Source organism: Sorex fumeus, unplaced genomic scaffold (genome assembly GCF_029834395.1).
Source record: "Sorex fumeus unplaced genomic scaffold, SorFum_2.1 ptg000100l, whole genome shotgun sequence".
Lineage (NCBI taxonomy): Eukaryota > Metazoa > Chordata > Mammalia > Eulipotyphla > Soricidae > Sorex > Sorex fumeus.
The window spans coordinates 6,626,405-6,654,138 of NW_026606157.1; the positions used below are offsets into that span (position 1 = coordinate 6,626,405).

Here is a 27,734-nt window from a genome sequence, read left to right on the forward strand (position 1 = left end):
CCCGTGACATATTCAATATGCCAAACACAGTAACAAAAAACGGGAGGACAGTGACAGTGACAGTGGCCATAATCATAAAAAATAATGTGAAGCATTTGCAACTTCTGGACGGGAGGGGATGCTGAGTCATAAAGCACAAACCCCGTCAGTGCAAAGTTCTGAGTTCAATTCCCAATACACACACCACCCCCAACACTCCGGGTAGGAGTTCTAGCAACCTCCAGTGATACTGGGCCCAAGAACACCTCATCAACAGACCCAAGTACTGAACTATCATCTCTGGGAATGCCTTCCTACAATCCCCAGTTCCCCAGGGGTTGACTATTCTAAACAAATAAACAAAATATATACTTTCTGATCCACAATTCCTTCAGTGGAAAACCATATTCATCAAGGACCTTCAACATTTACATTTTATTAAACTAGAATTCTCACTTCTGGACATTTGATATAAAAATCAGGAGAAAAGCTTAAAGACAAGCAAAGATGTTTACATTGATGTTGCTTATAGGACTCAAATAGGAGAAAACAAAAAAGCATTCAAATGTCAAAAATAGTCATCATTAGGGGCTGGAGTGATAGCACAGTGGGTAGGGTGTCTGCCTTGCACGCGGTTGACCCAGGTTCAATTCCCAGCATTCCATATGGTTCCCTGAGCACCCCCAGGAGTAATTCCTGAGTGCAGAGCCAGGAGTAACCCCTGTGTATCACCGGGTCTGACCCAAAAAACAAACAAACAAACAAAAAATCATCATTAAATTGGGTCTTTCCAGACAATAAATTTCTACAGATCAGCCCACAACAAGAGGGGTATAGATATTAATAAAGGATAAGGGAAAAAAGGAGTCAAAGCTACATAAGCTCAAAAGTTTGTTCTTAGAATAGTAACTTACCTATAAAACTAGCAACTGAAAATCAGCACATAAAAATTGTAAATGATTTCAATATGTTTTTTGGGTGCTTTTTAAAATTTCCTCTCATCTTGACCTCTGGGACGACCTTAGGGAGGGGGTCGGACCAATCTCCTGCCCTACCAACTCCCTGGCAGCTGCGTTCACAGCCCAAGAGCTGCCGCCATTCCTCGGCTGGACTACCCAGTTAAATCTTGTGGATTTTCTGGAACACACTCCTGCATTCTCGTTTGTGGTGTACAACATCTTCCAGCATCTCAACGCTAACATCCCAGTAGAAGCACACCAGATTGGATGGCATGCAGCACAGAAGGCAACCAATCTCCACTAACAAAAACATTAACGCGAAGGCTTGCAACCTTCAGTGACAGCTTAGTAAACCCTCAGACAAGAACTTGGCAAGTCCCCGTGGTGAGATCCAACAATTTTCACAAATTTTCCTTTACTGATGGAGTGATAGCACAGCAGTAGAGCATTTGCGTTGCGCGCAGCCAGACCGGCAGAGCCGGGTTCGATTCCTCTGCCCCTCTCCAAGAGCCCGGCAAGCTACCGAGAGTATTTCGCTCACATGGCAAAGCCTGGCAAGCTACCTGTGACGTATTCGCTATGCCAAACACAGTAACAAGAAGTCTCAAAAATATGGAGATGTTACTGGGCCCGCTCGAGCAAATCGATGAACAACGGGAGGACAGTGTTTGTGCAGTGTTGTTTCCTTTACTGAAGTCTGTTTTGTTCATTCCATTAGCCATTTACTGGTAACAAGCAATGAAAAATAAATTACTGTGGGCTTGCTCTGGTGGCAGATTTGAGGGGGTGAGGGTTGGAAAATTGGAGACAATGATAGAGGGAAGGTGACAGTGGTGAAGAGATTGGTGAAGGAATATCGAATGCCTGTAACGAATCATCACGAACAACTCTGTAAACCACAGTGTCGAAATAGTGTGTCTGTGTGTGTGTGTGTGTGTGTGTGTGAGTGAGTGTGTATGTGTGTGTGTGTGGGGGGGGTGCAATACTCCAAGAGCTTACGCATTCTGTTACTCAAGCAGCGGAGCGTCAGGACCAGCCGCGCTTACCTTATGATGGCTTTGACGGCGAACCTGACCACAGTGGACAGCAGGAACAGCGGCGTGACCAGGATGTGGAAGAGCGACAGCGACGCAAAGGCCTCCGCAGGCTTCAGATTGTTCCCGCTGGCATAGGCGTGAGTCACGAACGTCTGTGGAGACGGGGCTTCTTCAGAGAACTGCCTGAGTCCCTTCATAAGGCTGACGCTGAGTTTGACACAGCTGACAAGCACTGTGAGGCTATTGATGCGCCTTCACTAGGGACAGCCGCTCACCCCAGTCACTCCTGAAAAGGACTTTGCTCTTCATCCAAGGGTGCCACGGTGCCTATGTTGCCTCGGCAGGAAACGTGGGTTCCCATGGGGAGAATCCTTACAAAGCTGCCAGCATGGTATCCAAAGGCAGACTCTTTCCATGCCTAGCAGAGAATTCAGAGTGCCAACTACTCTCCTGGGCTCACTGTGGCTCTTATTGATGCTCCCCCAAATCACTCCTGGTCTGCCACCCTGCCCGCACAGCCTCGGGGATTCTCAGGCACCTTCTCAATTCACAAAGCCCTGTGGAGATTTCCTAGCTTCCGTTTCCAACTTGGTAAGCCTCTTGGAAACTTTCTCGTTCCCACCATCCACTAGGCACCCTCAGAATTGTTCTAGATGGCTCCATCTCTGTCACTCTCTTACCCAAACGTTTCTAAAAGTCCCGTACATGCTGTGTCCTGGGAAGCAGACCTGGTTAGTTCTCAAATGTTATCAATTTGCTCCCGCGACCTATCTGACAAAAACTGGGGTATTGTTTTGTTGTTGTTGTTGTTGTTGGGGGTGCACAACTGACAGTGTTTGGGGGGTTACTCCCAGCTCAGTGCTCAGGAGTTGTTCCTGGCAGAGCTCAGGAGGTCAAGTAATGTGAGGGGTCAAACCCGGAGCCGCCTACATGCAAAACACTCTTTGCCGATCTTTGAGCTATTCTCCCTGGCCCTGGGGATATTTTTAACAGTCATGATTAGGTGTTTCTCATTGAGCTCTAGTAAAGAAAATTTAGAGAAGCTATTAAATACCATAACCCAAAGCATAAGTCCCTACATAAAAGCGTTCTGGGATGAAAAATCCACAGCAACCATGGTTGGAAAAATGCTGGATTAAAGTTATTGCAGTGGAGGCAATAAAGAGATAACTGGCAAAAAAAATGGGTAACAAAGACTACTGGTCTTTATTACCCATTACCCTGGCGGTTTGCAGATGTAGCACTGTAGCACTGTCCTCCCGTTGTTCATCAATTTGCTCGAGCGGGCCCAGTAACGTCTCCATTGTGAGACTTGTTGTTACTGTGTTTGGCATATCAAATACATCACGGGTAGCTTGCCAGGCTTTGCCATGTGGGCAAGATACTCTCAGGTAGCTTGCCGGGCTCTCCGAGAGGGGCAGAAGAATTGAACCCGGGTCAACCGAGCCGGCCATGTGAAAGGCAAACAAACGCCCTAACACTGTGCTATCGCTCTAACCCTGCTATCGCAACAAAATTAAAATTAAAAAGATCAAGCAAAGAGCCCCAAGGCAAGGCAACAAGTGGAAGGTGGGTGTGGGGTGGGCAGGCCTGAGGAAGTTGGGGGTGTGGGCTGGCCCATTCCCCTTGCACTGGAGTGGGGGTGCAAGGGAACTTGGGTCTAGAGTTTCCCTTTAGGGGTGCAGGGAAGGGGACCTGGAGGTGCATCCAGCCACCTTGAAGCAGAAATTGCTCCCCGGATCTTGCCATTCAGGATGGGCCCAGCCAAGTGGCTTCAGTTGGGGCCTCAGGGGCCCCGGGGGACACACAGCATTGCTCTGGCCTCTTAGGCTGTGAGTCTCAGGCCCCTGGGAGGGACCCCTGGGAGGGACCAGGATCTCCAGGAGATGCAGATGTAGAAAAGTTAAAAACCAGCGTCGACCACAGTGGCTATAAGTGTCGGTCCTCAGATGTACAAAGGATGAAGAATGCTGCTATCGACCACCCACTCACACAATCTGGCTCACAAGTTTTTCTAAACATGACTTAGTTCCATTAGTAAAAGCAAGAAAGGGCATCTTACGGCAAGAACGGCTGCAATGGGAATGGCTGCATTCATGAAGACTGTGGAAAGAAATCAAAGACATTAGGTTCATTGAGCTGGGAATTGTCTTCAGTAACTTTAATTCATCATCTATTATTACTTTAACTTTCTGTGAAGACAGGAAGGAGCAAGTGCACTAAATAACATTTTGTCTGGAATCCATACACACTTCTGCTTGGTATTTGCTTGTTCGCAGTTGTCTGGGCTCCCACACATTCATCTTCACCAGAAAATGTTTTCCTTCATTGAAAATTTATTTTTACGTAATGCTACTAACATCAAAATAATCATGTAATGATGCAAAGTATTCAAATTTAATAAATGTGTTCTCGAGAACATTTACAGTCTGTACTTACATTAACCAACCTAATTAAACATAGGAAAACTGGATTATGACCAACATTTTTTGCAGATTAAAAACAAGAATTTGACATTACTCAAGTTCTCTTTCCAGCAGTGATATTTTCACTTACTGGTATTTCATTTAACAAAAAATGATACCATATCCCCACCTCTCTGCTCTAAACAGACTACACTCAACTGATGAGCTGCATATGAATAACTGGAACTGGGAGAATTAAAATTTCAGCTTAAATGTTAGAATTTGGAAGTCAGAGTAAAAACAAAAGCCAAGCTGATGATTGGTGGCTGTATTTTCACAGCCATACAATTTTAGGAACTAAAACCCCAAAGACTAAGTGAACTGTTGGTAACAGATGGCAGGGTACATGTTAGAACCTATTCACCTTGACACCTGGGAGAAAATCTATCCAAATCAGCACTGCCCCAGAATCAGCCGGTGCTTCTACAGGCCTGGATGGATCTCATTTACCAAAACCCAGTGACTGGACTGTTCTGAGAATCCAAACTTTGATCTGAGCTTCAAAATATCACAGATGAGGAACCACTTCTCTCTTCATCTTCTTTCTTTAATAATCCCATTTGTTTATTATTTTTTAATTGAATCGCCATGAGATTTACAGCTACAAAATGGTTCATGATGGAGTCTTAGTCATACAACGTTCCAAAACCTTCACCAGTATTCATTTCCTACCACCAATGTCCCCAATTTCTCTACTGTCTGCAGACCTTGTCCCTCCCCCCACCTCTATAGCACTTTTTTCTCTCTCTCTCTTCTTCTTCTTCTCTCTATCTCTTTCTGTCTCTGACTCAGTCTCTCTCACTTTTATTTTCCTTTTAGGCACTGTGGTTTGCAATACTGTTACTGGAAAGGTCATGGTCACTGTCCTCCCGTTGTTCATCGATTTGCTCGAGCGGGCCCAGTAACATCTCCATCATGAGACTTTGTTGTTACTGTGTTTGGCATGTCGAATATGCCACAGGGAGCTTGCCAGGCTCTGCCGTGTGGGCGGGATACTCTCGGTAGCTTGCCGGGCTCTCCGAGAGGGGTGGAGGAATCGAACTCGGATTGGCCATGTTGGCTGCGTGCAAGGCAAACACCTTACCCGCTGTGCTATCGCTCCAGCCCACTGGAAAGGTATCATGCATATAACTTTACTTCCTTTAAGCATTCAGTTTATGTCTAGTGTGATCATTTCCAATAATCATTGTCATAGGGGTTCCTTCTCTGTCCTAACTACGCTCCTCTTCCCCCCTGGTGGCAAGCTTCCTACCATGAACTAGTCCTTCTGGACTTTTTTTCTACTGTCTTTGGGTGTACTCGTGTGCTGTGTTTTTTTTTTTAACATATCCCACAAATGGGCTGGAGCGATAGCATAGCGGGTAGGGCGTCTGCCTTGCACGCAGCCAACATGGCCGACCCGAGTTCGATTCCTCTGCCCCTCTCCGAGAGCCCGGCAAGCTACCGAGAGTATTCGATATGCCAGACACAGTAACAACAAAGTCTCCAATGGAGACGTTACTGGGCCCGCTCGAGCAAATCGACGATCAACGGGAGGGCCTTTACCATCTTTACCATCCCACAAATGAGTGTATTCATCCTTTGTTTGTCACTCTTCCTCTGACTGATTTCACTGAGCCACACTTCATCTTCTTTTTTTGACTAATCACCCAGATTTCTAAGGGTGTTTCATTCTTTTCTTTTCATCTTAATGAAGGAAAGATGCATTTTTCTCTCTACACCTTTAAGTAAGTTGCCTCCACTTGAGAAAGAGTAAGAGCTGCTGTTCTGTTAGAAACCGTTGAGAGCTGCATCTTGGAAAGGGGTGGCATGAAGGGACACAGTCCCCTGCGCAATGGAAAACCCAGCACAAAATGGCCCCAAACACTTAGCTAAAGTTGCACCTTGATCTGGAGCAATTGGTTTCTGGACCCCACCTCCCTATCTTCTTTCCCCTCACAGATACCGAAATCAGTGGCTGTTACGAGTCCCTGATAATTGGCACCCCCCTCACTCACGGATGGACTCGATAGCCACAGACTCATCTCAACTCTGGTCAATCAGGGTTGGTTGAACCATGAAGGTGGTGCCTGTGTCTATGGAGAGCCATCTGCAGTCACTGCAAAGACAATTGTTGTGAGTGAACTTGCGTGGTTAACAACACCCATGTTATTCAGGAGTCCCATGTCTAACAGCTCCACTGCCCCAGGTACAGGAAGCAGGGACTCTTTCTGTCTTATTGTAACTGCAGTCATGGGGAGCTCAGGGTGACTCAGCTCAGAGTCAGGTAACCTGCTCCTCAGACTGTGCTTGCCACCTCTTTGCTCTGATGCTATTCAACCATCCTCAATGTCTGAGGCATCAAGGCAGAGATTACACTATTCTCTTTATACTCACCCCCTCCTCCCGCCCCCCCTGCATCACAGGGGCAAGCAAGTAGCTTCAGAAGGAGGAGGAGCACAACGCATTCCCAAGGAGGAGGCCCAGAGCAAAATTAACATCCAGATTGCTCTGGTCAAACAGTTTTATGTTCTTTCCACTTCTTCACATAAAAGGTTGTCAAGGAGAGACACATAAAATGGTGACTTTTGTTTGTTTGTTTTGCCTTTCACCAATGAACTGAATCTATAAGCAACACATTACCAATTGGCAATGGGGACTAGGAAATTGTTTAAAAGACTTTATTTCCCTCCAGATATTATCTCAATTGGAAAGAATAGAGATTAACACAAGTAGGGATGGACACTTAGTTCAACCGATAATTGGGCTGTTGAATTTTGCTTTGCAAATGTTTGCGCAACACTGATGTGCCACCCTTATGTTTCTTGTGCTTTTCTAATCACTTTGCAAACTTTATCTTATTTAATGACACAGATTTCAGATGAAGAAATTGAGACTCCCTCTTCCCGCAAATGGATCAGGATCACAGCCAGTTAGCGCCTGACGCAGGATTACACTTTGGGTCAGCTCGCCCTCTAAGACCCAACGTGACCACAACGTGATAAAGTTTACTTTTTTTCGTCCTCTCGTAGAGCTCAACAAATCCTAGTGGTCAAGTATTAGTAACAGCTTTTAAGTTGTGGTTTTACTATCTCGCTCTTGCCTAACACTGTATCTGTGAAAATTATTATTATAACACCAACTTTTAGCTGAGGAAAGTTCTGGAATGTTATTGAAGATGAGACCATTTGCCAGGGGCTTGATGTGAGATAATGAGCCTGAAGCACCTGACAGAGGGTCTGGAAGTGGTCAATAATTCAATCAACTTTGGCAACATTTTTTTTTACCCTTGGCTCTAATTCAACATGGTAGATATTCTTTGAATACATGAATACTTGAATACATGAATACATGAATACTTGAAACAGCTTTGAATACATGAGGAACTTGGTGAGAGTTGTTCCATAATGAAAGGTTGGAACATAATGATTGGGCTGGGTAGCCAGCTCACATGGCTGAAGCTCTGAAAGCACCAAGAGCATTGCACTTAAGCAAACCATCAACCTTGAAAGTGGTTTAACTTGAACTCAACACCATTGACCGAGAATTCCTCCTGCTTATCACACACAAGGTAAAGGTAAAGGTAAAGGCCCTCCCGTTGATCGTCAATTTGCTCGAGCGGGCCCAGTAACGTCTCCATTGGAGACTTTGTTGTTACTGTGTCTGGCATATCGAATACTCTCGGTAGCTTGCCGGGCTCTCCGAGAGGGGCGGAGGAATCGAACTCGGGTCGGCCATGTTGGCCAATTAAGCACTTTTAACTTTGTGACTTCTCCTTCTTTTTCCCCTTGCATAGCTGTCTCTCTCTTTTCTCCTTTTGGTACTGACTTTCAAAAGCCAACCTAGGGGCTGGAGCAACAGTACAGCAGGTAGGGCATTTGCCTTGCATGCAGCCCACCCGGGTTCAATTCTCAGCATCCCATATTGTCCCCTGAGCACCACCAGGAGTAATTCCTGAGTACAGGGCCAGGAGTAACCCCTGTGCATAACTGGGTGTAACCCAAAAAGCAAAAAAAAAAAAAGCCAACCTAGGGGTTAGAGCAATAATATAGTAAGGAGGGCGTTTGCCTTGCACACAAGCAACTTAAGTTCAATCCCCAGTGTCCTATATGGCCCTCTATGCCCACAAGTGATTACTGAGCTCAAAGCCAGGAGTAAACTCTGAGCACTGCAATATTGCTGAAAAACAAACAAAAAGAATGAATACACACACACACACACCAGGCTATTTATAGCAACAATGATCTGATATTACTATTAAATAAGATGAACTTCTTTTTAGCACCACTATCATGGTTTCTGACTACATGCTTTCTCCTAACGAGATCTTGAGTCCAGTCCTAGGACTGCCTTGTGGGCACTACCATCTTACAGCACTATTATATGAGTAAGTGGAGATAAGTTATTCTTCCTTCTGACATTTCTAAGCTGTATTAGCACTGTGCACAGCTGGAAGGTGAATCTTCTCGCATTCACCTCTAAAATACGGAGCATACAGGCTGGCATAAATGAGTGACATAAACAAAATATTTTCTCCAAAACTTTTTCCCAGAGAAGTATTTATAGTCTCTTATAACTAACGTAGTTTAGAATCAAGAGGAAACAATATATAAATCTACAAAAGCTTCAGACATCTTGAGAACAACACAGATGAGCCAAACTGACACACAAATCGAATCAAATATTAGCGGAGCGGTTCGGCTAAGTTTTCAAAAATTATGTAAACATGAACTCATGATTCTTGAGAACATACTGTCACACTGTGAGGGAAAAAAAGTTTTAGTAAAGTATTTTTTTTGAAGTGGGTATAGAAGATATAGAAGTCTGGCAAACTCCCCATGGTATACCCAATATGCCAAATACCAGTAACAATGATGGGTCTCATTCTCCTAACCCTGAAAAAGCCTTGAATATGGCACTTTAAAAAAAAAATCTCAGGGCTAGGACGAAGAAGACGTTACTGGCACCTGCTCGAGGCAATCGACGAACAACAGGGTGTTCGTGATCGTGATCGTGATAGAAGATACAAGTACTTTGGTATTTTCGCTTGTTTCATGGTGGTGCTGGGAATAGAAGCCAAGACCTTACACATGTGCAACAGGCAGTCTACTGCTCAGCCCCACCCCTGTCCAACCAGTGCTCTGTATTTAAAAGTTCTTCAAAATGTGCTCAAAAGTGAATCTTATATGGACATCATTTGGCTTCGTTCACCTGAAGATATCAATCATTCCTTTCAGCTTTGCAAAGTGACATTTCAAGCACAAAAGAAAATAGAATAACCTAAGAAAGAATAACCAGGAGACACACCAGACAACTGCACTGTCACTGTCCTCCTGTTGTTCATCAATTTGCCCGAGCGGGCCCAGTAACCTCTCCATTTTGAGACTTGTTGTTACTGTGTTTGGCATATTGAATACATCACGGGTAGCTTGTAGCTTGCCAGGCTTTGCCATGAGGGTGAGATACTCTCGGTAGCTTGCCAGGCTCTCTGAGAGGGGTGGAGGAATCGAACCCGGCTTGGCCGTGCTGGCTGCGCGAAAGGCAAATGCCCTACCGCTGTGCTATCACTCCAGCTCAACTCAGACTTTAAGTGATCAGACAACTGCAGATCACTTAAAAGCATTTCCGTGAAATAAAAGGGCAGTAGTAATACAGTGAATCAATTGAAATAATTTTTTTTTCTGAAAAAAACAATTACCTCATCCCAATTGTAACTGAGAAGGAAATTTCAGTCTAAGGTACCACCATCGCCACCCCACCAACATGCCGTTTTACAGGCAGAGGAAACAAGAATTTCAGATGTAAACATAACCAGGTACACAACAAAGGAATCCAGTTCAGGTCTAACTGGCCCTTACCCTGCTCCAAAATTTAAGTTTAAGTAGCCTCCAGTGGCTCATGGGCTATTAGTCCCAGTTTATGTGGAAAATAAATGAGTTTTCTCTAATGAACTGAGCTTTTCACTAAGTTTTTCACTGATCCCAAGCTAAACCCAACAAATCACATGTTTTGGTGGAACTTACTGGAGAGAGATGTGTAAAGGGCAAAGGTTTTGAGGCTGGAGAGTTCCTTCATTCTTGTTTCTTCCACGCTTTTGCAGAAAATGTGCTCCCAGGCATACAACTTGAGAAGTTTGATGCCTTTCAGTATTTCATTGGTTTTCTTCAGTCTCTCTGTGGAATAATCCTATAAAATAAAAATGAGATCAGTGCCCACAGCATCCAAATGCATCAGAGAGGCAGGGAGTGGAAAGAGATTAAAATCTTTGTAGGTGGCCCAGTGCTGCCTTCAAGGGTGGTCATGAGAATCTCAAAAGAAATGGTTTGAATTCAGAAGGTGATGTAAATTTTTTTTTCCACTGAAAACTCTCATGACTCTGTGACTTTGGTTTAAATAAAAGCAGGTTCTTAATGATGCACACCTACCATATGGTGTTATAATGCACGGCTACTTCAACTACAACTTCTTGGCTAACACACCCAAAAGGAGAGAGAGAACAGAGGGGAATGCCCTGTCACAGAGGCAGGGTGGGATGGGGGATGGGGGGGGTAGGAGGGATACTGGGATTAGTGGTGGTGGAGAATGAGCACTGGTGGAGGGATGGGCATTTGATCATTGTATAATCGAAACCCATGCACAAAATTTGTAAGTCTACAACTGTACCTCATGGTGTCTCACTAATAAAATTTTTTTTAAAAAAAGGTAGTTTCTTGGGTGTCACGCTATCATCTTCAGTAATGTCTCCTTCCTACCCTTACACTTAGGGAAATGACCCTCCTGATATCTGGATCCTTCTGCCCTTCTCCCCTTAGCCCTTCCAAGAGAAACCATGAATTTAAGTTCATTTGCTTCTTAGTCATGAGAGTGTTTGCACTGCAGCTTCAGAAAACACTTATTGAAGCCAAGTGTATCATCTTAAAAAACTGTTTCAGGAAGAATCAATTCAGTTGAGTGACAACTAGCAACTTAGATCAACTGCAGGGATACTGGTAAGAGACTAAAAATCTCAACCTAGTAACCCACTCTAGCTTCCTTCACCACCAAGTATTACCTGTGAAGTACCAAACAGTAAGATGGTACTGGAAGTAATGGAAAGTAGTAGCAGACTGGCCCATCGGACAGATGAGATGAAAGGAAACTCACAAATGCCTTTTATTTTCATTCATCCTCCTGTCTCTCTGGTCTCAGATGCCTGATGAGTGAGTGTCGAGTGAGTGGATGAACATAGAGCGAGCAGCTAAATCAAAGCAGATGTCTGGGGCTCATCCTGTCTCCCGTCTGTCCCCTCGCCCATACCTTTCTGTCTGCGTGTTTGGAGTGAAGCGGGTTGACGGCTCAGACAAAAATCCTGAGTAACCTCCCAGGAGCAGCAGAAAAACAAGGGATCCACCCCACTTGCGTGACAGGCAGCTTGCTCGTCAGGCCTGGCTCTGTTTCCCTTGGTGGCTGGTCCTCACATTTCATGCCCGATTCACAGACAGCCTCGCTCGGGTCTAGCCAAAACTTTATTTCTAAATGTGTCGTCAACAATTTTATTATTTGAAACCTCGTTCTTTCCAAGAAGCCAATTGTGTTAGCTCAAGCGAAGTGATTTCATGGCCCTGTGAAGCCAGGAAGGGTCAAAGACTGGGCTCTCTCTGACTTGCCGAGCTGACCATGAACATCGCCAGGCAGACAAGGCAGCACCAGAGTCCTCCCGTGGCTGTATCCAACCCCCTCGTCCCCCGGGAAAATGGAATTTCAGAAGTTCTGAGCCGACCCTTTGTTTCTTGATCTGCTTCTTCCTCATCACCAACAAACAAAATCCGTTGGCCTGCTGCACATGAAGTGAATTCATTTTTGTCCCCACATTTTCTTTTACGAAAGCATGGTGAGTTACAAAGTTATTCATAGTTGAGTTTTTGTCGAACAATATTCCATTCCTGATCCTGCCGCCAGCGTCAGCTGCCCTCCACCAGTGTAACCAGGGTCCCTCTCTTACCACGTGTCCCTACCAGCCCCAGCCATCAAGATAGGAACCTTTTATGTTTGGTTACTAAAGTTCAGGTCTCATGATTTCAGTGTTGCTAATTCTGTGGTCTGGATATTTAGCTCTATCTTTTTTTTTTGTTTGTTTTTTGGGTCACACCAGCAATGCACAAGGGTTACTCCTGGCTCTGCACTCATGAATTACTCTTGACAGTGCTCGGGGGACTATATGGGATGCTGGGAATCGAACCCGGGTTGGCTGCGTGCAAGGCAAACGCCCTATCCACTGTGCTATCGCTCCAGCCCCTCTATCATTTCTTAACACCACCAATGTACCTGAATCCCCGTGACCCCTGCCTCCATTGCTTCTCATCTATCTCTTCTCCTTTTCCCCTTCATTCTGTCTTTCCTTCTCCTCCCAGAACTTTGTGGCCAAGGGTGACCTAGGTATCTTCCCTCTAACCCCTTTAAACCATTACAGTTCCTCAGTCAGTAATGGAGATTACGCAGTCAATAGCCTCCCATCCTATCTCTGACCAACACCAAGAGTTCAGATACTGGTATCTTGAGTCTAGGATCATCCTGTGTTAGCCTTCAAATCCACTCCTAAAAGTTATTTCTGAAGCACGGAGAATATCTAGCCGCTGTTGGCCCACTGAATTATTTCCAAAGAATCCTGAGTGGTCTGCATGGCTCTGCTAGATGTTTCCAAAGATATTACTTACAAGAGTGCTCTTCTGAGCCTCTGCCAACTTCGTGGCGATGAAGTACTGAATTGGTGCCAAGAGAACAATGACAGCAGCCCCAACCAACGCGCTGGATCCGAGAAGGTTATAGAGAAGGATCACCCCCATGATGATCTAGGGAGGAAAACACGGACAAAGGGGAATGAATGTGAGTCTGTGTGTGTGTGTGTGTGTGTACATACACGCGAGCACACATTGGAGGGCACAGACCAGTGCATGAAATATAAAGCTCTTTTAGTGAAAATGTAGTCTTTCCTCATTAGCATATTTGTTTATCTGGAAGTCAACTCAACTGTGACAGTTGGATTAGACTGGGATTTATTTGAGGAAGGCTACGCAGTAGGAACTTATTTTTAGCACGCTGATGCGTACAGCTGGTGTCAAACCAATTTACCGCATGAACTTGCCGAGTGGCCTCATGATGCTTCAACTTCCAAAGCAGACCTCAGGTTTTTAAAAGGACACGGCATGACATTTTTCTTAGAAATGACGTCACCTCCCACACATGTGGCCTTTCACCATATTCTTGAGGTGCGCTCAAAGTTGTTTGAGGCAGGAAGGGCAGAAAGCAGAGCACAGAAATCTAATACAGGTGGGTATGAAGTGTTGCCTGTTAGCTGCTAGGGAAATCTACACTCCTGCGTTCCTCAAAGACCCCAGAAAGGACTGAAGGATTAGAAGTCCAGATCTCTCTAAAACTGGAAAGGCGTTAAAGCTGGTTCCCCATCTCACCTCATTTCTTTTGAAAATGTAATTTTTTAGAGCTCCCATCTCTTATTGACTATTTTCTTGTTCCTCTTAAAAAAGACTTGGGATCTGAGTTAGCTATCTTTTCACCCTGAAAACCATTTTCCCCAGTAGCTGAGATTACCATGTGGACTTGTGAATTCTAGCCATGAGTTAATGCATGAACCATTGTGAACTTTCTCCATCAGTGACAGCTTTACCCTTGGTGATCTCCTGCATTATTTTGAGATAAAGCATTACTTTGCTATGTATTGATGATAAGGGATCAATATTGGCTTTTCTGGAGGCTGTGGCACATATTGGTTCCATACCAACCGGCTCTTTGGAATTTAGCCAAAATGAAAATGTCCTGAAGATCATCGCAGATGCAAGTCAGAGCCAGCCTGGGATATTGGGTGTGATTTCAGTTCTACCAAGCAGGCAGCCATCTAGTGACCTGTGAACGTGTAACTTGCTGAAAGTTGACAAAGGATATTTCACATCTTCCTTTGTGCCAAACACTGTGCCCAAGAGACACTTTTACTTGACTTGGATTTTCATTAAAAAGAGCAAACAATACATTTAAAGCTACCACATCTCCATATCATTTTCTGTATTTTAAACACAGAAACATAGGGGACTGAGGGTGGGAACTATGGGTTCTGCTTTGCTTTCTGGGTGCATGCTCTGAGATAATTAACATTCAGCATCACATAAGAGACAAAACTGAATACACTTATGCCATTTTGAACCAGAGAGGACAAATATCCTGTCTTAACTGAAATTCTATTTTCGGTAGAAAATAGCTAATTAGTGGTGTTTTCTCAATGTTCTTTTGACCTGATAAAGTTTAGCATTTTATAAAACAGTATTGAAAGCACCAATGGATTAAAGCAGTCACTCCAGTTTTGAAATACTGTTAGAGTCCGCAGAAGTGAAAGGGGTCAGACCCTGGTTCTGTGACGTATCTGAATTTGGACTGTGATAGTTAATCACAGAGAATTAATTACTGAGTACCCACAAAATACTGAGCACTGAACTGAATACTTCCCAATATTGACTCATTTAATCTTGACCATTTCAGCAAATCTATCAGGAAGTACTATTATCATTTCCATTTCTCAGTTAAGAAAACCAGTATTTGATGGCATGAGCACAGAGGATAGAGCAAATATCTGAGTCTTTGCAGTACAATCCCAAACCCACGTTTTAACCTAGCATTTCTGGGCGTCAGCTCTCTGTGCTATAATGCGATCCAATGGGCCTGTGTATCCAAAGGACATCAGAGCATTCGCACTCACAAACTCAACTCTTTACATCAAATCTTATGCCTTATTCCTTCTTTCCTCTGCACAATGAGAAACTGCTTGTGTTGTTTTACCTGAACAGGCATAGCCCAAAGATTAGGGCACAGGAACAAGAACCACATGAGTTGATTTGTTTCTATGGCAACCAAGTTATTGATCTGTCCCAAGGTCATCTCACCCATGGACAAATTAGATGTAGAGAGTCTAAGGATTTTGTTGTATATCATGGCCTGCAAAAATAAAAAATTAGAGATGTACTGACAAATCTAAACATAATCATCAATACAATTATATTCATAAAAATATGCCTGAATTTTTTTTTAAAAAAGGGACGTAAAACCTATAATGGACTCTTCTTAAGTCAACCACTATTTTTATTTTAGCAAAGTTACTTTTAAGTTCTCAGTTAAATAGACTTTTTTTTCCTGGCAACATGAAAACATACATTCAACTTTAAGCATAGACTCTAGATCACAGAGAAAAAGATAAATGTGAGATATGAAAGGGTTTTTTGCATTATATTATTATTACTATTTTTGGTTTGGGGTCCACCCATTAGTGCTCAAGGGCTACTCAAGCTCTGTGCTTAAAAGTCACTCCTGGTATGTGCTCTGCCCATTTATAAAATCGCTGTCAAAGTTATTTTTAATTCAATAGGTTTATAACAGATGTGTGTTTGTTTTAATAAGTCGATCGCAGAAGGAATGATGCTGTAGTATCAAAGTGAAAATAAAATGAAAATGATAGTTGGCTTTTCAAGAGAAGATCATTCACCGCTTGTACATACCAGCAGAGCCCCACGAAGATTAATGCCAGTCTCGATGGTGACATAGTAGGAAGCCTGCAAAAATGTCCTTTGCAGAATGAGGGCCAAGAAGAGTAGAACTGCCAGCACATATGCATTTTCAAGAAATTCCTTTGACGAAAGGGTGTCTGCAGTCTTATCCCAAAAGAAAAAAGAGAAGAGATGAACACTAATTTTTTTTCAGAAACTGGGCATACTGCTCACATTTATTAAACAATACATGGTTTTTTGGGGGTGAGTTGGGGTCCGGCCCGGGTGATGGGCTTGGGCTGTGTGGGGCCGTTGGCAAAAGGATTTGGGCACCTCTCAGATGTGCATGGTAGAGCTAAAGAAGAGGAGGCAACGGAGACACGGCCACCCAAGGTTGTGAAAGGCTCGAGTCATCCAGGACGGTTAGAGACCACTGAGCCTGGGACTGCTACAAAGATGTTTGATATCAAGGCTTGGGATGAGTATGTCGTGGAACGGGCTGCAAAGGATTGTTACGGCTTTCTTACAACAGTTATTTTGGCCCTTCCTCCATTGTTTTTAGCAAGTGCAGTATTGTCTTGGAAATTGGCCAAAATGATTGAGGCTAAGGAAAAGGAGCAGAAAAAGAAATAAAAACGGCAAGAAAATATTGCAAAAGCTAAAAGAGTGAAAAAAGATTGAAGGAATAAACTGGTTCTACAGCCAGAGGGAAATCACTTGGAAAATTTTGCAGCTTTGGAAGGACCCACTGATGCTTCTTTCCTGGATTTTATGATACTATTATATAGTAAGTGAAGTCTGAGCATGTGGAAGATTATCGTGTTCTGACCTCCTGTCTATAGCAATTTTTAGGCTTCCAATAGAAGTCACTGTAAATATGCATTTATTATATCTACAGTTTCTTCATAATTGCCTAGTCATGCGCCATATTGTAGCTTCTGTACTGACATAGAAACATCCAGCTGATAAAAACTTTAGATTATGAACAATATTCAAAGAAAGGATTTAAATGGGTTCCTGTTCTGGACAAAGGAAACTCATGTGAAAAATCAGAGCAGGCCTGAGGTGAAAGTATGCTATAATTAAAAACAGAGACAGTTTATTATATCTTTATCATGTTTGCTTATTTCTTTGAATAGAATAACTTCTGGCTTTCGCAGAGTAAATATTAATCATTGAGTATTTCTATTTTTTTAAATTTTTCTTTGAGATACTAACTAGTAATTATCAGACATGGAAAGTATTTTAATTCTAATTTTATGGGAAATTTTCTTATTATCTTGACCATATAGAATACTACCTACTGGATATAATAATTTTTGTCCTTAAAAGTGCTGCCATTTTCTTAGAGATGACTTTGTTGGGTAGAGTAATATTATCAATTAAAGCTTTCAGGAAAGGGCTGGGGATGTACCTCATCGGTAGAGCTCTTGACTTGCATGTGTGAGGTCATAGGTTAAATCCCGAAGGTCAGAAAAAATTTTAAAGATAGAGCTTTCAAGAAAGATGCCAACCAAGGCTTGTATTACCTTGGAGCCAGTTTATTCCTAGTTGTGCTAGTAATAGTATTTAAAATATCTTAACAGATTATTGGATAATTTGCTGATTGCATAGTACCTCTTGTTTTTTATATCATTTATTGATATAACTCATGTAGTGGTGATACCCTTTATTCTTTTTTTATCAAATAGGTTCATGGAGTGCACATTTTAAAAATTTACATTTATTTTAAAGAATGCTTAAAGAATAACAGTCAAGTCATTAATTCATAAGTGTCAAAGTTGGAAATATTTTGCTGTACAGAACCAATAATTGGGTGAAAAGCTAAATTATGTCAAAGAATAAAGGGCTAAAGGATTTATTCTTCAGTTAAGCAATATAACTTTTTGCTATTAAACATGGGTTTTATATATGCATGGTCTAATTTTTCATGTCAATATTTAATAGTTTATTAATGTCTTCAGTTCTTATAATGAATTTTAAATCACAAAAGTTCAACAGTTTTAATTTTAAAATTAAACTATAAATAAATTTGATACTTTTTTAAAGAAAACAATACATGGCTTTTTTAATTTTAAAAACTCCTTATTTTTATAATGGAACAGTGGGATGATCTATAAAAAGAGTTTTGGATTTTCTTAGAAATAAAATTAATTCAATTCATAAAATTCTCATTGACAAGATAGCTAAAAATACTAAATTGTAGAAAATAGTTAATTTTCATCTTAAAATCTGAGTACATTTTCTACAAAGATAGTCTATCTAAACTAAATGTGAAGCAGTAAATGAAACCAGAAGTTATTTTAGATTCCTTGTTACAAGCAGAAATTACAAAACTAATTAGTCAAGCAGTCAAACCAGTGAAACAAAAGTATATCTGTAGACTCGTTACTTTAGACTGATTCTATCCAGCAAAATTCTGCTGATTTTTGGCCATCTTAATTTATTCTAAACAAATAAATTACACAATATGGCACAAATTTGGATAAACCTGAGTTTTCATACTTTCCATCTATTACATTCTACTTTTAATTTCTTCTTTACTCTGGGATGGGAAACATTCCAAATTTGGTGGTGGGAAGGTGTACTGGTGGTGGGCTTGGTGTTTGAATATTAAATGTAATCAAATATTGTGAACTACTTTAAAAAATAAAAATAATTTTTAAATTTCTTCTTCACTCATGAAAAGATATGCTTTCTTCTTGAAAAGACATTCATTTAGGACGTATAGAGGAGAAATGACAGAAGGTTTCTATGTGGCTTTTAGAGAGCTATATGTCCTACAATTAGCAGTGATGGGTTAGAAAAGAAAATTCCCTGGGGAAATATCTGTTCGCTTCAAAAATTCCTGAGCAGTGATGGACCCAAGGATCTACACTGGGCTCTGCAGGCACAAGTACCAACAGTTCACAGTTACTGTGTGGAGCTTCCAGCCCAGGAAGTCAGACCATCTATCACAAACGCAGGCTTCGTTATCAGCAGTACTGAAGAGTGAGTCCAAGGGAGATTCTGTGTTGACTGCAAAAAGAGTCCTTTTCAGGTAGGACAATCAGCATTTTACTCTGGAGGCACCCTGAGAGACAGGCTTGGAAGCCAGGAATAAGGTAAGAGGTACAGGGAATCAGAATGAGGAACTAGCTAAGAGAAATGGATGCAACCGGACTAAGTGTCTACAAAACTAGGGAAATGAGTCACATTTGAAGTCTCCTACATCAGGAAATTAAAGATTACACACGTTTAACAGTAATACATAGTTTCTTAGGCCAGAGAGCATCCAAGTAGTAAAATAACTTCTAATAAAAAAAATATCATACTGTGACTCTCCCTGATTATTGTGAAACAGTGATGTTTTTTATTAGCGAAGAAGAGAGAAAGTTTGTATGTATTACCAATCGCATCATTAACAATATTGGTCACAGACCTCTAAAGTAGTGACTCAGTCACCCGCCCAGAATGAGCACAAACATACTTTAATGGGGTGCCATAAAGATCAAAATAAATAATCAGTGTAAAATTTCTGAACATCGTTCCTGGCACAGGGCAGAAACTTATTAAATGTTTATAGCCTCTGAATCTGAGAAATAATTTTGTTGGCCAGGTCCATTTAATGAATACATAAACACATGATTTTCTCTACAAGAAAGATGATTGTTTTCTTTTTTTTAAAAAGCATTTAGTCCTGTGTAAAGAGAGCTTATTTGAACTGCTCATAAAAGTGCGATAGAAAAAAAAATAATAAAGTGAGTATCGACAATGAAATCTGCCAATCACATCTTTCCTTTCACAAGCACCAGGAACTTACTCCTGGTGTTTTCGTCATAGTTTGAGTATCATTCACGCGCTGAACTATTCCAGAGATGCAGAGAGGGCCAGCAAATCCCAGTAGGTCAGCAAGGTAGCGGAATGTACTGCTAAGTAGAATGGGTCGCCCAAAAGCTCTGTACATTGCGAGCCATATAGACGGAGTCGAGTTGGGGTGATCTGCTACTTTTTTCTGAAAGAAAGAGAAAAAAATCAAAATAAGAGAGTGGGAAATAATCTCAACAACTCTGTAAATTCATTCTTATATTTTATTTTATTTTTTAAATTTTTATTAGTGAGACACCATGGGGTACAGTTGTAGACTTACAATTTTTTTTCTTTTTGGGTCACACCTGGCAATGCACAGGGTTTACTCCTGGCTCTGCACTCAGGAGTTACTCCTGGCAGTGCTCAGGGGACCATATGGGATGCTGGGAGTCGAACCCGGGTCGACCGCGTGCAAGGCAAACGCCCTACCCACTGTGCTATCTCTCCAGCCCCGACTTACAAATTTTTGTGCTTGGGTTTCAATTATACAATGATCAAATATCCATCCCTCCACCAGTGCCCATTTTCCACCACCACGGGTCCCAGTATCCCTCCCACCCCCACATCCCCCCCATCCCACCCTGCCTCTGTGGCAGGGTATTCCCTTTTGTTCTCTCTCTCTTTTTGGGTGCTATGGTTTGCAAAAGAGGCACTGAGTAGCAATCATATTTGGACTATAGTCTAATTTCAGCATGCTTCTCCCATCCTGGGAGGATCCTCCCAACACCCTTGATTTGGTGCTCCCTTCTCTATCTGAGCTCCCTTTTCCCCTAGCATGTGTAGCTAGCCTCCAAGCCATGGAGCAAAATTCCTGGTACTAATCTCGGCCATTCTTGGGTGTTAGTCTCCTATTTTGTTACTTTATGTTCCCCAGTCATTTTTATATTTTAAAATAAATATGAATAGGTTCCTATAAATCCCACTTCGTATAGTACGTTAAGTCTAAATCCTTGTAGGCTCTACAAACTCTACTACTGGATATATGTTGATGCCATGGAACGAAGAATAATTGAGGCACATTTTCAAAGACTTTTCTCTGCAAGTTATTTTTAGTTGTCAAAAGATAACCCCCAAATCAAGTCCAGACTAAAGTCAACTTCCTTCGATTTGGAAAATATTTGTCTTCCATGAATATTACCAAATTACATCTCATGGAAATCAGGAAAGTACAAAGATGAAGCTTAGTACAAGCTGGTTAAGATTTCTGATCACAAAAGATTTGCCAGTCAAAATCCTTAAGCTAAACAGAAAAGATCATCTCAATTTCAAATAATTTCTCCTCTGTGTATTTCTTTTTTAATTTTTTTTATTAGTGAGACACCATGAAGTACAGTTGTAGACTTACAAATTTTGTGCTTGGTTTCAATTATACAATGATCTGGCATCTGTGGTGGTGGGAAATGGGCACTGATGGAGGGATGGGTATTTGATCCTCTGTGTATTTCGTATGGAAAGGTTGAAGGATTTGGGGTGTTGAGGGAGGTACACCCAGCTCTGTGCTTGGGGATCACTTCTGGCGGGCCTCAGTAGCCATACGCAGTGCCCAGGCAAGCATCTCCCCTCTGTACTTTTGGGTCCTGTCCTCTGGGTATTGATCCCCAAGAATGGTAGACAATACTTCTCAAAGTTACATTAGACTTGTGTTTCCTACTTACTCAAAGAAATGAAGGGTGATATATACATGTATTCCATACCATGACTTTACTCATCTACAGTTACATATTGGAAAGATTTTTTAAGACAAAAATAATCATAATTAAGTCTTGGAAAAAATTTTTTTCACAGTGGCGACAGAGTCAGTTCAATGCAATAAACTTGAATTGTGTTTTATATTCAACTTCCTATTAGATAAATAATTTGATTATTCTCAAAACTTTCTTTCCTTATAGTTGTGTTTGGGGCCACTCCCATTTGTGTTCAGGACTTACTCCGGGCTTTTCACTCAGAAATCTGTCAGGACGTGGGAATCAAACCTAGTGCACGCAAGGCAACCACCCTACTTGCTGTACTATCTCTACAGCCCTTTTATTTAAACTGAACATTTAAAAATTTTTTTAAATAAACCTCTATTAAACTTCATTTATAAAAGGTGTTAACAAACCAAGTTCAAGCTACTCTCCTATAATCATAGCATACTTAAGCTAGGCTATATATTGCTAAAATATTAGTATTTACTGAAAGAAAGAAGTTTTTAAATTATTGTGCAATACTTTTCCCAGAGGTGAAACTGGAGAGATGACTCAGGTTCATTTTTAAGTAACTGTTTCCTGAAACATTAATTTCATAATGTACTCTTTTGATACAAAACAGAGGTCGTTTTCATCATTGATTATAATTGCTTTGTTGATCATGATTTAGAAGAGTCAAAACTCTTTACTGATTCACCATGCCAGCATCCCTATTATCGATGATAGTGATGCCTCATTAATTAACTAGGCTTCTCCTTTGAACGATAAAGTCCAAATTTTGATAAAGGATTTTAGTTTCTTGATGTTGGTTTAATAGATGTAATCTATTTTTCTTAATACTAGTACAATTGATGGTATACTTAAAAATTGATAACAAAGCTTAATAAGTTAATCCTCTCAGATGGTAATAAGGATTACCACAGCTGATCAACTGAGCTTAATTATTACTCTCCAACTGACTCCAGATATGGGACAATACTCTCCCTATGCCACTTCATGAAATGACTGCAAAAGAAACATGACCCAGGTATATTTTACTGGCTTTTCCAGTATATTCTCAAAAATCCAACTGACATGATACAAAATTACTGCATAAAACAGAGTCTGTCCTTTGTTAACCTGCGATAACCATGCTCAGTGACTTTCTGTTTAACAGACCATACTCTACAATTATAGACATTAAAAATAGAAAATTACCTTTTGTTCTTCATATGCCTCTTTCAGGCAAACATAATTGGTGACTGCCCTCATTGCTATTGGTAGTTTTCCAATTGCCTTCAGATCAATAGGCTTCTTATGAGCAGATATGATAAGTGTGTTCATCCACCAATATGTTGCTTTTGACAGTAAGTTTACAAATGGTTGAAGGAATCGTACGCCCAGGTCCTGGAGGTCTTCTGGAGGTTTTACTTTCTGAGGATTCGTGAAGAATACATATCTCTGTGGCAAGAAAAATTCCACAGAGTAACAAGCAACCCAATTCTTTCCACATATTAAAGACAAAGTGTTCTATATTTGAATATCTGAATGTGACACTTCTGTTTTTATTTATTTATTTGAGGGTTTTGGCCACACCCAGCAGTGCTTAGGGCATACTCCTGGCTCTGCACTCAAGGATTATTCCTTGTGGGCTCGGGGAACCATATAGCTGGGAATCAGATATGGGTTGGCTGCACGCAAGGCAAGCACCCTAACCACTGTATTATCTCTCTGACCGTCACGCAATTTGGATTTTAATTCCTCCTTCTATACCTTTCTAAAATATTCTTTGAAATAACTTTCTTTTGATACAATGACATTAACTCATACCTTAATTTCACATTTTGCTCTGGGCGGTTCAACTCATAAAAGGCATTTTTTTTTTGCCTTTTTGGGTCACACCTGGCAATGCACAGAGGTTACTCCTGGCTCATTCACTCAGGAATTACCCCTGGCGGTGCTCAGGGGACCATATGAGATGCTGGGAATTGAACCCGGGTCAGCCGCATGCAAGGTAAACGCCTACCCGCTGTGCTATCACTCCAGTCCCCTAAAAGGCATTTTTTTTTGCCTTTTTGGGTCACACCCAGCCAGGGGTCACTCCTGGCTCTGCACTCAGGAATTACTCCTGGTGGTGCTTGGGATGCCGGGGATCAAAACCGGGTCGGCCGCGTGCAAGGCAAATGCCCTACCCACTGTGCTATCGCTCTGGCTCCAGGTAAATTTTTTTTTAAAGCTATTGCTGGTAATCAATATTTTATATCTGTGATATATACCAATGAATATTTTACATTTTTACATTTTCTAGCTTTTGAAAATGTGTTATCAACACTAACACTGACTGTCAATTTGTGGTCTGGCTAATGTAAATCGTATCTTCTCCACTAATTTCTGCCATTCAGAATGAATTCAAAGGGCTTCATAAAAAACACAGAGAGAAAAGCATGTCATTAGTGTGTCACACATCAGAAACTGGAACCACTATGTACAAGATATCTGTAATTACAGACCAGGTATAAAATTATCTTATATGAACTGTAAATGGAACAAAATATTTGTACATCAGGCACTGGATATTTATGAATAAATAAATAACTTCTAGGGTCATATGGAGATTTTTGGACCATTAGTGGTTTGATTTCATATTATACATGTGGATGATAGACAGCTGGTAATGTCAATCATTTTTAATTATTACTATGAGTGCTTAGAGACTTACTCTGACCCGAATGACATTGATCTCTACAGCCATCAGGAGTCCATTCAGGATGACCATCATACCAGTGATGCAGAAACGGAGGTTTGATATATCCCAACCTGACTGCCAATACTTGACCAGCTTTATGGTTTTGGTAATAAAGGCCATCACCCAATATAGAAACAGCGCTGAAGAAAAAGAGAAATATATTTATTTCCTGAATTTTTAAACTTCATTTAAAATTCCAATGCCACGACAGTGCTTTACAATTGTAAAGACATTTCTTTAATATTCTAATTCTGGTTCATTTTAATTGTTGAAAGACTAACACTTAAGCTCTCCTGCATGTTGGAACATTGAGTTGAAGGCTTGCCGATGACTTCAGGATGGAAGTTTCCATTTTAATCCCATGGGAAAGACAGAAAGAAGTAAGATGACCTGAAAACCAGATTCCGTACATTCTGCAGGACTTAAGAATCCATTTGTAAATAGAAAACTTGACTTTTGCTTCTGGTTTCACTTTTAAAGTTGCCCTGATTTCATGAAGAATTTGCAAGTGATTGTCAGTGTCTTCCGCCCAAGAGTGTCTGATAACTTGCAGAGGCTTATGCTGTAACCCAAAATTACTATGAAATATACGGTTTATCTGACATATCATTCAAAGCAAATAAGGGACTTTTCTCACCCAGATGGTTGGAAACATTTGAAAACACTTGAAATATGTTGCCAAAGCAGATATAAACATGGTGAACAATAAAATTTGAGCTACTTGATACTCATAAGATATCTAATATAAAAATATAAACAATATTTTCAGAATGTACTTCCCTGTTAATTGTACATTGTCCTGGTACAGACTGTATACTCAATCGAAACACAGGTAGCAATTACCAGTTTAAAATAATAGATATTGGGGGTGAGGAGAGCTAGCTGCATCTGGGGGTCCCAGTTTTATCCCTTGCACTATATCTTCCCTTGAGTATGGCTGAAAACAATTCCTCAGCACTTAAGGATTTGTGATTCCCCAAATCGATAAATGTCTAAATTTTATAATTTTTATAACAGATATTGGGGGGCAAAGTGAAATAAGGAGATAAATCACCTTTGCCTGCAGCCATATTACCATGAGTAATTAAAATAATTAATTATTTTAGGGTCATAAAAAAAATCTCCACACACTTGGATGAGCCTCACGCATAAAAGAACTGACAGAGGAACCCAGGTGTGTGGGACCCGGGGCTGAGATCTCCAAGCCTGTACAGTTTGGGACTGGACCTGCCAGTAACTAGACAGTTACACCCACCAACTGCCGTGTAACTCCAACAACGGCCAGGATCCAGAGATCATCACACTCAGCTCCTGGGAGAGAACAAGACAGAGTCTCCTACCCTATGCCTGACTGTCTCCACCAGGGCCCAACAGCTGAAGACCACCGAGGCCCAGCCAAGGCCTTGCTGGGAGCACTCTCCACACACTTGGATGAGCCTCACGCATAAAAGAACTGACAGAGGAACCCAGGTGTGTGGGACCCGGGGCTGAGATCTCCAAGCCTGTACAGTTTGGGACTGGACCTGCCAGTAACTAGACAGTTACACCCACCAACTGCCGTGTAACTCCAACAACGGCCGGGATCCAGAGATCATCACACTCAGCTCCTGGGAGAGAACAAGGCAGAGTCTCCTACCCTATGCCTGACTGTCTCCACCAGGGCCCAACAGCTGAAGACCATCGAGGCCCAGCCAAGGCCATGCTGGGAGCACTCTCCACACACTTGGATGAGCCTCACGCATAAAAGAACTGGCAGAGGAACCCAGGTGTGTGGGACCCGGGGCTGAGATCTCCAAGCCTGCACAGTTTGGGACTGGAACTGCCAGTAACTAGACAGTTACACCCACCAACTGCCGTGTAACTCCAACAACGGCCAGGATCCAGAGATTATCGCACTCAGCATTCGCGGCCGCGTGACATCTTATCATCTCTTTCCTAATTCGGTCAAACTGGCAGGCTACCAAATGTAACATGCCCACATGGCAGAGTCTGGCAAACTCCCCGTGGTATACCCAATATGCCAAATACCAGTAACAATGATGGGTCTCATTCTCCTAACCCTGAAAAAGCCTTGAATATGGCACTTTAAAAAAAAAAAATCTCAGGGCTAGGACGAAGAAGACGTTACTGGCACCTGCTCGAGGCAATCGACGAACAACAGGGTGGTCGTGATCGTGAATTAAAATAAATCTTTTCTTATATGCTGTTGTTTTTGTCATGACCTAGAGGAAATTTCAACATTTTTTTTCCATCTTTGTACAAAGGTTTCTATGATATATCTCCCTGCCATTTGGTACCAAACAGCTCATAATCAAGATAACGCAGAACCTGACAAACCTTATAAATTAACATTTAACCCCGCCTGCTTTTAATTTTATTAAATTGTTTTTGCCAGATCATACAATGTGACATAACACAGCATTAAATAATCAGTACCTTTTCATTTTAATATCCTTTAACCAGGCAAATAAAACCACATGAGGGTGTTTCATGACTATTTTACTGATTTCTATATGAGCAGACAACATGATTTTCATCCGTGATCATTGAAATGGCATCTGTGACCTTAGAAAACTGCAAGCACCATATACATGCACACACCTAACTAGAAAATTCTAGAAAATTTACAGGCCTCCGCACCTCATTTAAGATGCAGTTTCTCCCCCTTCATCTCAGTTCTTTGCAAAAGTGTGCACCGGGAAATGCAAGGATGAGGCATTAGAAGACTGACTGTAATACTCTGGGATGAGGGATCAGCCTCAGGCACAGACAAAACTAGGACCACTTTGCGTACAGGTCCAGGGTCAAGAGAACATACAAACAGAATGCTGTTTAGGGGGCTGCTGGGAAAGTTGTTGGGGCCCCAGGACACCAGAAACTCAGCTCGGAATGAAGCAAGTTTGATGCCTAGATAACTGGGCATTCCCCACCAAGTGTCCCCATCACCGACACTTCTGGAAGGTTCTCATTCCCCGGGCATCCACAAAGACTTGTAACTTGGCAGCTACTTCCCTGCAGAAATGCAGAACTAGATGAGGTGGGAGTATGGTGCAAGGGTTTCCACATGCCAACGTGTGGGAGCTGCCACCCAGCCATGTGCCTCTCCTCTGAGATGTCCTGGTGGACAGAGGGGTACCCAACCTGGACCACCACCACCCCAACCCTCCTCCCCCCACCACCTCCCACCTTTCCTTCCTCCCACATGCAGCCGGAGCTACAGATAAGTGCAGCTGAAGTCCATTCAATTCCCAGCCTGTTCCCCCAGAACACGGGAGCCAGCAGGCAGCGGGGTGGAGACACGGGGTCAAACTCACCTAAGAGCAATTTCGGGAAGTTGGACGTCTCGATGTTATGGTAATACACGATGGACGTGGTGGTTGCCACAAAGCCCATCACGGCCGGCATGAAGAGGTGCAGGTGTCTGGACTCCAGGCGCCTGGGGAGAGGACGGAAAATCAGGGAGCACCCAAAGGAGAGCTTGGGGTCATCATGGTGGGGTCCACTCTGTGCCGTGGACTCCCGCCTGCCAGG

General features: G+C 42.0%; 1 protein-coding gene and 1 pseudogene across 1 annotated transcript in view; one reads left to right on the forward strand and one right to left on the reverse strand.

The window, feature by feature from the left end:
- The window catches only part of ABCC9 (ATP binding cassette subfamily C member 9), a 138,392-nt gene that overhangs the window by 101,681 nt on the left and 8,977 nt on the right, over nt 1–27,734 (reverse strand). The window contains exons 3-12 of the mRNA XM_056134559.1: nt 27,518–27,639; nt 24,177–24,343; nt 22,676–22,918; nt 19,744–19,935; nt 15,954–16,106; nt 15,241–15,396; nt 13,113–13,247; nt 10,443–10,605; nt 4,038–4,078; nt 1,985–2,127 (exon numbers count right to left, since the gene is read on the reverse strand). Coding sequence (XP_055990534.1) covers nt 1,985–2,127; nt 4,038–4,078; nt 10,443–10,605; nt 13,113–13,247; nt 15,241–15,396; nt 15,954–16,106; nt 19,744–19,935; nt 22,676–22,918; nt 24,177–24,343; nt 27,518–27,639 — 1,515 coding nt within the window. The remainder of the gene's footprint in view (nt 1–1,984; nt 2,128–4,037; nt 4,079–10,442; nt 10,606–13,112; nt 13,248–15,240; nt 15,397–15,953; nt 16,107–19,743; nt 19,936–22,675; nt 22,919–24,176; nt 24,344–27,517; nt 27,640–27,734) is intronic.
- LOC130042397 (small integral membrane protein 15-like) lies at nt 16,351–17,130 on the forward strand (annotated as a pseudogene).